General features: G+C 42.2%; 1 protein-coding gene across 1 annotated transcript in view; it reads right to left on the bottom strand.

Annotated features, from left to right (window-relative positions):
- Arhgap19 (Rho GTPase activating protein 19) overlaps positions 1 to 11,304 on the bottom strand; it is a 34,934-nt gene extending 23,630 nt beyond the window's left edge. The window contains exon 1 of the mRNA XM_051200036.1: positions 11,224 to 11,304. Coding sequence (XP_051055993.1) covers positions 11,224 to 11,279 — 56 coding nt within the window. The 5' untranslated portion in view covers positions 11,280 to 11,304. The remainder of the gene's footprint in view (positions 1 to 11,223) is intronic.
- Between the last annotated feature and the right edge of the window lie 890 nt (positions 11,305 to 12,194).

Raw genomic sequence — 12,194 nt, 5'->3', positions numbered from 1 at the left:
AAGTGCTTGTCACCATGCCTAACAACCAAGTTTGATCCCTAGGAGCTACATGAAAGTAAAGAATCAACTCCCACAAATTGTCTTCTGACCTACACACATGCCTACACACCTACACCTACACACACACACACACACACACACACACACACACACACACTGAATGTGTGTTCTCACTAACTAGAACACTTAGAAGATTATCTCCTCAGCCTTTCATACTAGTTCAGACTGCTTTCCTATGTAAACTAAGACACCTCAGTAATTGCAGGATAACTACAATCAGAAACAACTTCTTTTTTGTTTGTTTTGGTTTGGGGTTTTGTTTTGTTTTTCAGAGTGTTTTTCTGGATAGCCCAGGCTGACCCAGAACTCAGAGATCAGCCTGCCTCTGCCTCCCATGTCCTCGGATTAAAGGCATGAGAAGCAATTCCATTTTAACCCTTTGACAAAAGCCTCTTTTTTCAGTGTCAATTATTACAGGAAAGAAACAAGAGTCACTATGGAACTAATGTTTATAATCACTGCCAATATGAAGTAACCACAGGGAAAAAAAAATCAGGAAATGCAGAAGCACAAGAAAAATAACTTTGTGATTGTCTAATCAATATAATCCATATCCCTTTAAATCTGAATAACTGGTTTCAGACCAAATTATCTCTAGCATTAATGTATATAAAACATATATATTGTAGTCCGTAAGTAGAAACAAATACACATGTAAAAGCCTACAAATTTTCATTATTTTAACATCAAGTGCATGACTGGTTAAGACTGAGATTTCTCCTCCTCTGACCCTCCCGACACTAAGTTGGATCAAACATACACATTTGAAAAGAGACTAGAACCACAAAGTTCTCCTTCCTACCACCCTGAAAGAAGTGCTTTCTCCTAAACATCCTTGAGCAGGTTCAAGGCTGCCCTAAGAAAAAAGACACACTGGAAGTCCTAATGTGTAAATGAGGCCTAAGTAATCTCTGTCCATCCCCCTACTCTCCTCCCATGCTCATTCACTCTCACTATGCCACACTTTCCTTTAAGCAAAATCTTTTTTACCCTCTTCCTCACTTCTTCCAAACGGAGCACCTGGTACGAAGACTTGGGAGACGGAAATAATTTAAGAAGGAAAAGAGTGGAAGATGAGACATGGGAGATAGCTAGCTGTAAGAGGTTTTCTTTCCCCCATTGTAAAGCCCACTAATTCCTTCCCAAAGGACACACACTTCAGCACAAAGCTAACAACATCAAAGAATGTGTTTATCAAAAGACATTTCTAGTACTAGGGAAGACAACACCTATTCTACAAAATTTTAAAACTAAGTCCACTCAAGTTGAAGAAAAATTAAAGCTCTTACATGAATGCCGAAAGCTTCTGATGAGGCATGGCTAAGTGCAAGGGACAGGACAAAGCTTTCCCCTGCTGTGACCAAGGGCTTTCCTTCCCAGCCCCTGTGCAGCCTACACAAATTCCAGGCATGTAGGAGGCACAAGGCCACATTATGGGCCCTCAATAGCGGCCCTCACTAAGATTTTGAGGACTGTTCTGCAAGGAGGGACAAAACAGAAGTAAAAAAAAAAAAACCTAGACTAGCTAACTGCCAGTCTCTGGATGAAACTAACGGCAATCCCTCTTCACCGCTACACTGCAGGCTATAGGAAATGAAATACCACATAATGTAAGCACATAGCATGGGGAATTTTATAGGATGGAGGAGGGATGATCTCTCAGAAGCCATGTTTTTTACATGTATATATGTGTGCTTATGTGAGTTTGTACTCTATGTGCACACAGAGGCCGGAGTCAATAAGATCCCCTGGAACTGCAGTTAAAGATGGTTGTGTGCCACCTGACATGGGTACTGGGAACCAAACCAAGGTCCTCTGCAAAAGCAGTAAGCCTTCTTAACCATCTCTCTAGTCCAACACAGGTTATTAAAGGTGGATGTTGTTTAATTTCTTATGCAGATGAGAGCTCACTGGGTAAAGGAAACCTGCTGTCAAGCCAGACAACATGAATTCCATCCTTGGAAACTATAAAAGTGACCAGTGTGGTTGCACACACTTGTAATCCAGTACTGAAGAGGCGAAGAGAGTTCACCAGCCAGTCTAGCCTAAGAGGTAAAACATAAAAGCATAATCCACAAAGAAAATGTTGAATGTTTACCTACATTAAAAATTTTAGGCCAGGGATATGGCTCGGAAGGTAATGGCAATTGCTATGCAAGCCTGGTGACTCAAATTGCAATCCCTAGAAACCATGTAAGAGTGGAAGGAGAGAACTGACTCCAAAAAGTTCTCCTCATGACCTCTACCTAGGCTCTATGGCACATGGGACCACACATGCATCATATGTCCACACATTATATATATTTTCCATAAAAAAAAAAAAAAATCGCAGTGCCTCTGAAGGACTGGGAAGACTTTTTGTGAGGTTCTATTACGCATTTGCTTCTTGTGTTAAAGTGCTGGTGTCACCTCAGTTATTAGAATCACAGCCTGGACCCTGGCTGCCCTGTCTTCAATAGGCCAACTAAACGGACAAATAATGAAAAACAAAGAAGGGAGACTTATTCAGTGTGGTCAAAACAAAGAGGGAAAGGGGGTACTGTGACATGTCCCCTCCCAGGCCATCTTCAGGGGTCATGACATAAGGTTAAGGTTTTTTTCTGTTTTGTTTTGTTTTTGAGACAGGGTTTCTCTGTGCAAGCTCTCCTGAAACTTACTCTGTAGACCAGGCTGGCCTCAAACTCAGAAATCCGCCTGCCTCTGCCTTCCAAGTGCTAGAATTAAAGGTGTGTGACACCACCACCCAGCAAGGTTAAGGTTTAAATGGAAGGCAGGTGGTAAGCAGAATTCAGGAGTCTAAGACAAGGTGTGATCCCCCCCCCCATCACCATTGTCTGGGCCCCAGTCTCCCCACAAGGTGATCTGACAAGATGATAAGACTTTTGTGCAATCTCTTTCCAGGAAACAAGCTCCCCCTCCAGCTGGCACCATGGCCTCTGCACTTTCCTTCTTCCCAACTGAGGGAATTCCAATTTCGTGGGGTCCATTTTTTGTCTCAGTAGTCACAGCTAAAGGTAGAGGAATATCTTCATCTTCATTACTGTTCTATTGCTGTGAGGAAACAGCACGACCAGGGCAACTCTTATTAAAGAAAGTATTTACTTGGAGTTTGCTTAGTTTCGGAGAGTTAGTCCATCATCATCATGATAGGAAGCCGACAAGCATGGACTAGAACACTAGCTGAGAGTTCTACATCCTAATCCACAGGCAGCAGGCAGAGAGAGAGAGAGAGAGAGAGAGAGAGAGAGAGAGAGAGAGAGAGAGAGACTAACCCTGGCATGAAACCTCAAAGCCCACTCCCAGTGACAACACCTCCTCCAACAAGGCTGCAGCTACTTGAACAAGGCCACATCCCCTAATCCGTCCCTGACAGTCCACCGGCTAGGGACTATTCAAATACATGAGCCTATGGGGCTATTCTCATTCAACCCACCACAGTACCCATTCCTGTAAGACGTGGAACTCAAACTCTGCCCACATGATAGGGAAGCATCCTACTAACCTACGCTCACACTCCTTCAATGATTAAGGGATTGTTTTGGTTTGTTGGTGAGTGGGGGTGCTCCTATTAGGTAGGACCCCCTTGTACAGCCCAAGGTTGACTGTAAACTCAAGAACTTCCTGCCTCCACCTGCCAAGTGCAGGGGATTCCAGCCACAAACAATCAACTCCAGTATCTTTCATAATTTCTTTTAATTTTGTGTGCGGTGTACGCATATATGTGTGTACAGATGCTCTCACCCACTCGAATACAACCCAGGGGTTGACTATTGGTATCTTCTTTTATCACCCTCCACTTTTTTGTTTTTTAAAACAAGGGTCTCACTGAACCTAGAGCTCACCAATTCAGCAAAAATGGCTGGCCGGTGATTCCAAGAATCCACCTATCTCTCCCATGCTGGGATTACAGACCGTACCTGTAACCCAGCACTTGGGAAGAGGAAACCTGAAGATCAGGAGTTCCAAGTCATCCTTGGGACTACTTGCCAGGCGCTAGTTATAAATCACTGAACTGTGAAAAGTGAAGGGGGCTGGAAGCTAACATGGCAAAACGCTAAGATCTGCTGGGACCGAGGAATAAAGTATGTATTACCATACACACTTCTGTGTAAAGCAACGTTTCATGACAATATTTGGGGTTTCTTGAGAGAGTTTTTGTTATTTTGTTTTTTAGATAACAAAGTAATTTGGGTCTAAATCTTACTACAAGTAACATAAACATCATTATGGGATTGGGAATGAAGCTCCAAGATAAAGCATGTGCTTGCCATGTGTCAGACCCTAGTTTTAACACCCAAAGCAAAAACAGAAAATCATTAAACTACATTAAGTTTCTCTTTTCTTTTTTGTTTTGTTTTTGTTTTCCTGTTTGTTGTTTTTTGTTTGTTTGTTGTTTGAGAGAGAGAGAGAGAGTTTCTCTGTATAGCCCTGGCTGTCCCAGAACTCACTCTGTAGACCAGGCTACCTTCAAACTCACAGAGATCTACCTGTCTCTGCCACCTGGATGCTGAGATTAAAGGTATGTGCCACCTCCCAGCTCCATTGTTTTCTTAAACCTGAATAGTTTAGATGACAAAACTGGCAGACCTTCTATCACTCTTGAGAACCTTTTCTAGGGCGTCTGAGAACACTTAGTTTTCAGTCTTTGTAGAACATCAGAATTCAAAAATCCCTTCTTCAGTGGAAGACTGAACTCCAAGCCTGGAATGTGTGCCACCACCACCCCACATAATACTTTTAAAAATTCAGAAATCGGAAATCAGCCAGGCAGTGGTGCATGCCTTTAATTCCAGAACTTGGGAGGCAGAGGCATGGGAATCTCTGTGAGATAGAGGCCAGCCTTGTCTACAGAGTGATTTCTGGGACAGCCAGGGCTACACAAAGAAACCCTGTCTTGAAGACAAAGAACAAAAAAAAAAAAAAAAAAAAAAAAAAAAAAAAAATCAAAGAATTGTAACAGGTTGGGCAAGGAGAAGTCGAGAAGATAGCTCAATCACTTGCCTCATAAGCATGAGGACCTGAATTTAAAAGCACAGGTACAGTCAGAAGAGGAAAATGAATAATTAGGTATGTAGACAAACAGATAAGCAACTATCTCCAAGAATGGCAGAGCCCAGAGTCATTTTACAACCTAGTCTACAGTGATTTCTTTTATCACTAGATAGTATTCTGCATGTAAATCGATATGCTTGGAATGGGATGGAAAGAGGATCCACCTTTGATAAATCAATTAAAGAAAAATGAAATGCAAGTACTTCTGAGTGCACTAAAGCCATGAACCCACACAGCTCCAGGGAGCAAAAGGCAGCATCCTGCAGATGGATCTTCTGGCTGACTCCTGTCCAAACTGTAAACCCACAAAACTAAATGTTTCCTCCCTGGTGAATTGCTTAACTTGATTTGTTCTCTAAGAACCACAACCTTGGCAGCATTTCTCAAAATACAAGCTATATTTAAAGTTGTCTAAGCCTGACTTACCACCCTGTGAGAAGTATGCACTCTCTTGGTGTGTTTTCAACTTTAAGAGACTCTGAAATGCAGTGCTAAGTATGTCACTCTGTTTGGTACCTATTAGAAAAGGAATAAAGTACAAAACAAAGGTAGTATATTCTTCCTCTTGCTACATCTACATAACAAGTTTAAGTTGGATCATGAAAGCTGTACATAGAGAAGACAAGACAGGGCATGTGCTCAGCTTATAGCTTATAGCTACGAGAAACAGTTCAGGGCAGTAAGTGGCACCACACAGCTTCACAGAACAGTAATAATCTCTTAGAACACTGAAACCGTAAAGTCTGACCCTAAGAGACACTGTCCTGCCAAGGTTCTATAATGTGAACCTCTTGTAGGGAGAAAGGAGTCAAGGAAAAACACCCTAATCCTGACCCTGACTTGATCCCTGAGTTTGCCACAATCAGGTTGTAGAATCCCACCAATCCCTGAGCTCAGCCCAGAATCAGACCACCAAAATCCACCAATCCCAAGCCACCTGGAAAGCTCCCCCCAAACCCTGTATAAACTCTGTACTCTGTTCCCTTAGCTGCTGTCTCACTCTGGAGGCACTCTCCTGGATTCTCTCTTCCCAATAAACCTCTAGTGAGGTTTGTTGTTCAGGGTGACATTTTCCCCAGAGCAGAGCAGAACTGTAACACTTTCACTAGGGAAACTTTTCCCTAGAGAAGCAGAGTTGTTACATTCAGGTCACCTAGGCAGAGCTGTAACACTTCACTGTACCTTTAACACTTCCCTCAAGCAGAGTAGCCCAGCTGTAACAACTTTGCTGGGGACAGAGCAAAATTGTTACATTGGGGAAACCTTTCTCTGGAGCAAGACTGTAAACTGCTATGCTCATGGTGACTTTGGGGTATTCCTTGGCTCCCAACTGCTAGGATACCCTTCCATTTGAGCCCCAATGCTTATACTTATCTCCTAGGCTACAACCATCAGCAAAATGCATTTAGCCCCTATATTTGATCTCAACTTAATTTGAAGCTACAAGAACAACTTAACAAAAACTGACAAACCAGAGGGGAAAGAACTCTGAGCTAAGCTTACCTTGTCACCCACACACTGGAATCTAATGGAAGAGTGTGGCTTATTGGTAATGTTTATTATTTTGAGTGTCAGAAGAATTGGCATTACTCTTGTAAGTTGACATCTCTCATAATTTCCTTCCCCAAAACAATGTAGAATGAGAAGGAAGTTAATTGCATTACAAAAAAGAACACCAATGGGCTGGTGAAATGGCTTAGTGGGTAAAGGTGCTTGCTTCCAGGCCTGACACCCTGTGATCTCTAGGACCCAAACACTCTGTGATCTCTAGGACCCAAAAAGTGACAAGTGTGAACCAACTCTTGAAAGCTGAACTCTGGCCTCCAACAGTGTGCCATGGCACAAACACATAATAATGGGGGTGGGGATGTTGTTGTTCTTTTAAAATAACATCAGAGGCTGGCAAGACAGCTCAGTCATTAAGAGTACTTAGCACCCATATCAGTTTAAAATCACCTGTAACTCCAGCTTAAGGGGACCTGATACCCTCTTCTGGCCTATTATGGATACCTGCAAACATGTAGTATATACTCACACAAACATACACATACACATAAATAAAATCAATTTCTTAAAGAAACATCAAAATTCTCTATTTGAGGAATATTTATATCTCACTAACAAGGTTTCCCTCTTATCCATTTATATGTCAAATCTCTAACTCCTCAAACAAGTAGAGTCAAAGATTTGCAAGTTTGTTTTCTTTTGGGGGAGGGGCTCAAGACAGGCTTTCTCCATGTAGCCCTGGCTATCTTGAAACTCACTCTGTTGACCAAGCTGGCCTCCAACTCACAGAGACCCTCATGTCTCTGTGTCCTGAGTGCTGGGACCACTACCCAATACAAATTTATTTTGTATAGACTTTAAATGGCAAAAGTGATGGGAGATGTCATTCTGTAAATATGTTTCTCATATTGGTTAATGAATAAAGCATTGTTGGCCAATAGGAAAGGAAGATAAGCCAGACTAGGAGACAAGGAGGATTTGGGAAGAGGCAGATTTAAAATGTAGGACCAAAAGAGCAGAACTCTGAACCCTCTCTCCGATAAGACTACATGGAAATACTTAGATTGATAGAAATGGGTTAATATTCAAGACAGAGCTAGCCAATAAGAAACTCTAGTAATAGGCCAACAGTTTATATATAACAGAGCATCTCTGTGTATTATTTGGAGCTGATGTGGCACAAGAGTCCCAGGCAATTAGTACAGAGAAGCAAATCTAAGTCTACATCTGTGTGTTCCAAAATGCAGAATGATGAAAATTGTCTAAGAATCAGTCTGTGCTTTTGCTCTGGAACATCTTATTGGAAATTTATTAGTTTGAAGAGTTTTGTTTTGTTTGGTTGGTTGGTTTTTGGGTATTTTGGGGTTTTTTTTTGTTTTTTTTTTTTTTTTTTTTTTTTTTGTTGTTGTTTTGTTTTGTTTTTTTTTTTTTTTTTTTTTTTTTTTGATATTTTGTTTTTTGAGACAGGTCTCACTAACTTTAGCCCAAGTTGACCCTGAACTTACCATCCTGCTGTCTCAGCCACTCTAGTACTAAGGAATACAGGTACATGCATACCTGATCTTCAATTCTGTAAAATGTTAGTCATTACTCAGAATTACTATATAGCATATAGTCATTGCCCAAGATAATGGATTTTGGCTTTGTTTTTAGTTTCTTTGTTTTGTTTTGAGCAGGGTCTCATGTAGCCCAGGCTGGTTTCAAACTCTCTACATCAGATGAGGCTGACTTTGAGCTCCTGCTTCTCCTGCCTCTGCCTCACCAGCACTGGGGTTACAAGTATTCACCACCACACCCATCTAAACCATTCTGATTTTAAAGCAAAAAAAAAAAACAGGGACAGAGATATAGCTCAGCAATAGGTACCTCAGCAACATCACAAAGGAGAGAGGTGGGGGCAGTAAACATGGGAGAAGCCCAACTAGGTTCAAGTTACTGGTGACAGATCTCAGAAAGGAGGAAAGCTCAAAGTGTTCTTTGCACTACTGGGCTCTCTATTGGCTTGCATCTATTAGTTTTTGCATATGTTTTCATCTACCAAATAGATTAAAAACAAGAAGTAAAGAGGACAAGGAAAGTAGAGAGCCCAGAAATAAATGCCTGAAATTGTGATATACAGTATCAACTGCTTCATAATGTAAATAAAATACCCGGTTCCATAAAAAGAAAAAAAAATGTAATAACAAGTTACTTTAAATGGTCCCTACCAAATAGCAAACTATACTCCAAAGATGAGATTCTAATGCTAGTCTTCTAAACTGAATGGAATCAGCAAAATCCCATTTGGGGGCTTCAGTTAATAAAGGAACATTCAACCCTCTAGTTCAACTTGTCCCTCTTCTAAATCTCCTAATTTGAGAACAGAGAATTTTATACCTAGCTATTTTTAAAGTTTTTAAAATAACAGCACTTTACAAATTCAAATTTTTTATGCTAGCATTTACTAAGCAGACAGTTAAATCATTGCTATTTGAAACAAAGAAACACAGACTGAAGAATTTAGATTCATGGTATCTGTTCTTAATGCGTTTGCTCAGTAAAATGGTATGAAGCTCGACTTCTCCAGAGTGTAGCAGTGAAGATGATCCAAATGCAGGGGCACCCAACTCCAAAGAGTATGACCTAGGCTGAATGTAAGAAACCCTGCTAACCCAGCCTGAACATCTCCATGTCTGACAGACAGCTGTCACACTCCCTTTTTTTTTCCCTTTCCTAGGCTTTTCTTCCTAGAGCAAGCAGTATTGGTCCCCACAGGGTTAATTAACCAAAGTACTGCCCAGTACTGAATCTACAGCCACTCCTATACCCACTGCTACAATGCATGCCTCTCACAGAAGCTTTTCTCATGAAGAAGATGTTCCCTCATATCTACTGGAGACACCAAAAGAAAGCTATACAAAATATCTGTGAAGGCTAAACTATGCACCTTGCTTGGGCCAGTAAGATTAGGCACTTACTGCCAAGTCTGATGACCCAACTCCACATGTGAGTCGTCTTCTGACCTCCCAGGCCTCTACTGTGGCACCTATGTACACACACACATACATACGGTAGGTAATAGATTTAAATCTTTTTAGTCCCATGAATTAAATGGGGCTGGACTAGCTCAATCAGTAGAATGCTTGACTAGCATTCATGAAGTCCTGGGTTTCATTCCTAGCACTATATACAGCTGGGCTTGGTGGCAGATGCCTGTAATCCCAGCATTTGGGAGGCAGAGACAGGAGGATCAACCTGGATTACGAGACTGTCTCCAAAAAAAAAAAAAAAAAAAAAAAAAAAAGTAGGGCGGTGGTGGCTCACTTCCAATACTCAGGAGGCAGAGGCAGGTGGATCTCTGAGTTCAACGCCAGCCTGTTCTATAGAGCAAGTTCCAGGACAGCCAGGGCTACAAAGAGAAACCCTGTCTTAAAAAACAGAACAGAAAAAGCCAACAACAAAAAAAAAAAGTAAGTAAGTAAATAAATAAATAAATAAATTAGCCTCACAAGAACCCTGAACTTATCTTCTGCAATATGCAATTAATTAGTACTGGAGAACTGAAGCAAGACTGGGAGTTCCAATCCAGCCTAGCTACTTAGCAAGAACCTGTCTCAATAACAGCAAGTAGGTTTCAGAATCAGATAAAACTGTATTGTGTTGATCTTGTGGTTAACAGTTTAAATTTTAGATTCTGTTGGCAGTAGCCTTGGGGAGGAATTTAGAGTCCTCTTGCTGTGGAACAATATTTCATTTGTCCTCATTTTCATTATAATTCAGGATTTTCGAGTTGGATGAGGGATGATCTAATGACATTTATCAACCCACAGCATAGTTAGGGTCAGGGTGGGGGTTGTCAACCATGAAAAAAACCTATCTGTGCTCAGAAAGAATCAGGCTCATAAACCCAGTTTCTCACAGATCTTAAGACTCTTCCGTTCCTTGCCATTGGTATCAAAGTATGGTACCGATCATATTCTGAGACAATGTACATAAACTCATTCTATTGGAGTGTATCGGTCGCCAGTATCTGTAATCAATTAAGACAGACTCGACTTTCCCGTTTAGGAGAGAAGAAAAATGAAGTCACAATTTCATGGATAGTAGAACCCACGGCTGTTCTCCAAGGAAACACAAAATCTATCACATTTCGAATAGTATTTGCCAGGCTGGGCGCTTTAAACGGATTGTTTCACTCTCTGTATTCTAAAATATGTTCTTTTACAAACGAAGCCGAGAGAGGTCAGGCAGCCTGGGGGACAAATCCCTTTCTAACAGTCACTCAAGTCCCTGCTGAGACTTTAAATATCCCGGGGGGTGGGGGCAGGGGGACATTCGCTGAACCGCTCTGGACTTCAGTTTCCATTCAAAAGGCTCAGCGCTAGGGCAGGGACGGGTCGTCACGGACCGCAGTCTGCAGCCAGAGCGGGCGGGCGGGCCCCACGCACGGCCGGGAGCTCAGACCGCAGCGACGTGCCTCAGCCCCCGCTGGCGCGACGGCGTTGACACCACGGGAGCGAGGAACAAAGCTCGGCCCTGTGGGCCACGGTGACTCAAGGGCAGGGCGGCGACATCGCCAGCCCACGGCCCCGTCTCCTAGGCAGCAGGAGTGAAAACTTGGCTCACCTCCGGCCGGAGTTGCAGGCCGGTGCCTCCCCTCCACTCAGCGCCTCAGTCGCCATCTTCCGCGGCAGTTTGGTCCGCGGGCCCGCCTCAAGCTCCGCCCTCGAGCACCGAGATTGGTTAGAATGCTTCCTCAACCCACGTACGATTGGATGAACCTATGTCCCCGCCTACAGATGAGCATTTCCATGCTATCATTGGTCTATTCAAATATCTAACTGTCATTGGTGGCACAGAGCAAAAGAAAGGGTGGGCGAGAAACTGTCCCGAGGTCTGCCGGGAGATGTAGTTCCTCGTTTTCATTAACCAGTGTAATTCCTCCGACTTTTAGAATCTATTCAGAAATACCAGTCTACACTTTCCATACACACCCCCATAGGTAAATCTAAGAGTTACAGAAATGTTGATGATTGAAAATGACTTTTGGGAAGGGCTTGTGAAGCCCCGTGCTTCTCAGTTCTGTAGAAGGCTCATGACCCCTGATGCCCTTACTCAGGAACCATAGATTGTAACAGGGAAGAAAAGACATTTTCTTCAATGGTATATAGCCAGTGGTAAACTGCAAGCAACCCTAAGTAAACTTACTGAGACACACTAATAAAACGTTGACTCTCTGAAATGCAAAACTGAGGCCGAGAATGTCAGCCAAGAACAACAGGTCCCATATCTCCAACCTTGTTTCCAGAACCAAGAGCAGATCTAAAACTTTCAAGGTAGAAGTTAAGGAGGGTCTACAGTGACTGTATACAGACCTTTTCCTTCTTGTTATTCACTAAGTAATGCATTTTAAAAGCTATTAATGTAGCCTTAGGTATTATAACCTAGACATGATGATTTAAATATAAAGAAGAAATGAGTAGGTTTTAAGTAAAAGCTATGTCTTAGGGCTAACTGTGCTGGAAGACCATAGCCAAAGCAATTTAGGTAGGAAAGAGTTTATTTGGCTCACACTTCCTCATCACTGTTCATCATTG

Source organism: Phodopus roborovskii, unplaced genomic scaffold (assembly GCF_943737965.1).
Source record: "Phodopus roborovskii unplaced genomic scaffold, PHOROB, whole genome shotgun sequence".
NCBI lineage: Eukaryota > Metazoa > Chordata > Mammalia > Rodentia > Cricetidae > Phodopus > Phodopus roborovskii.
This window is presented reverse-complemented; position numbering and strand designations above follow the sequence as displayed.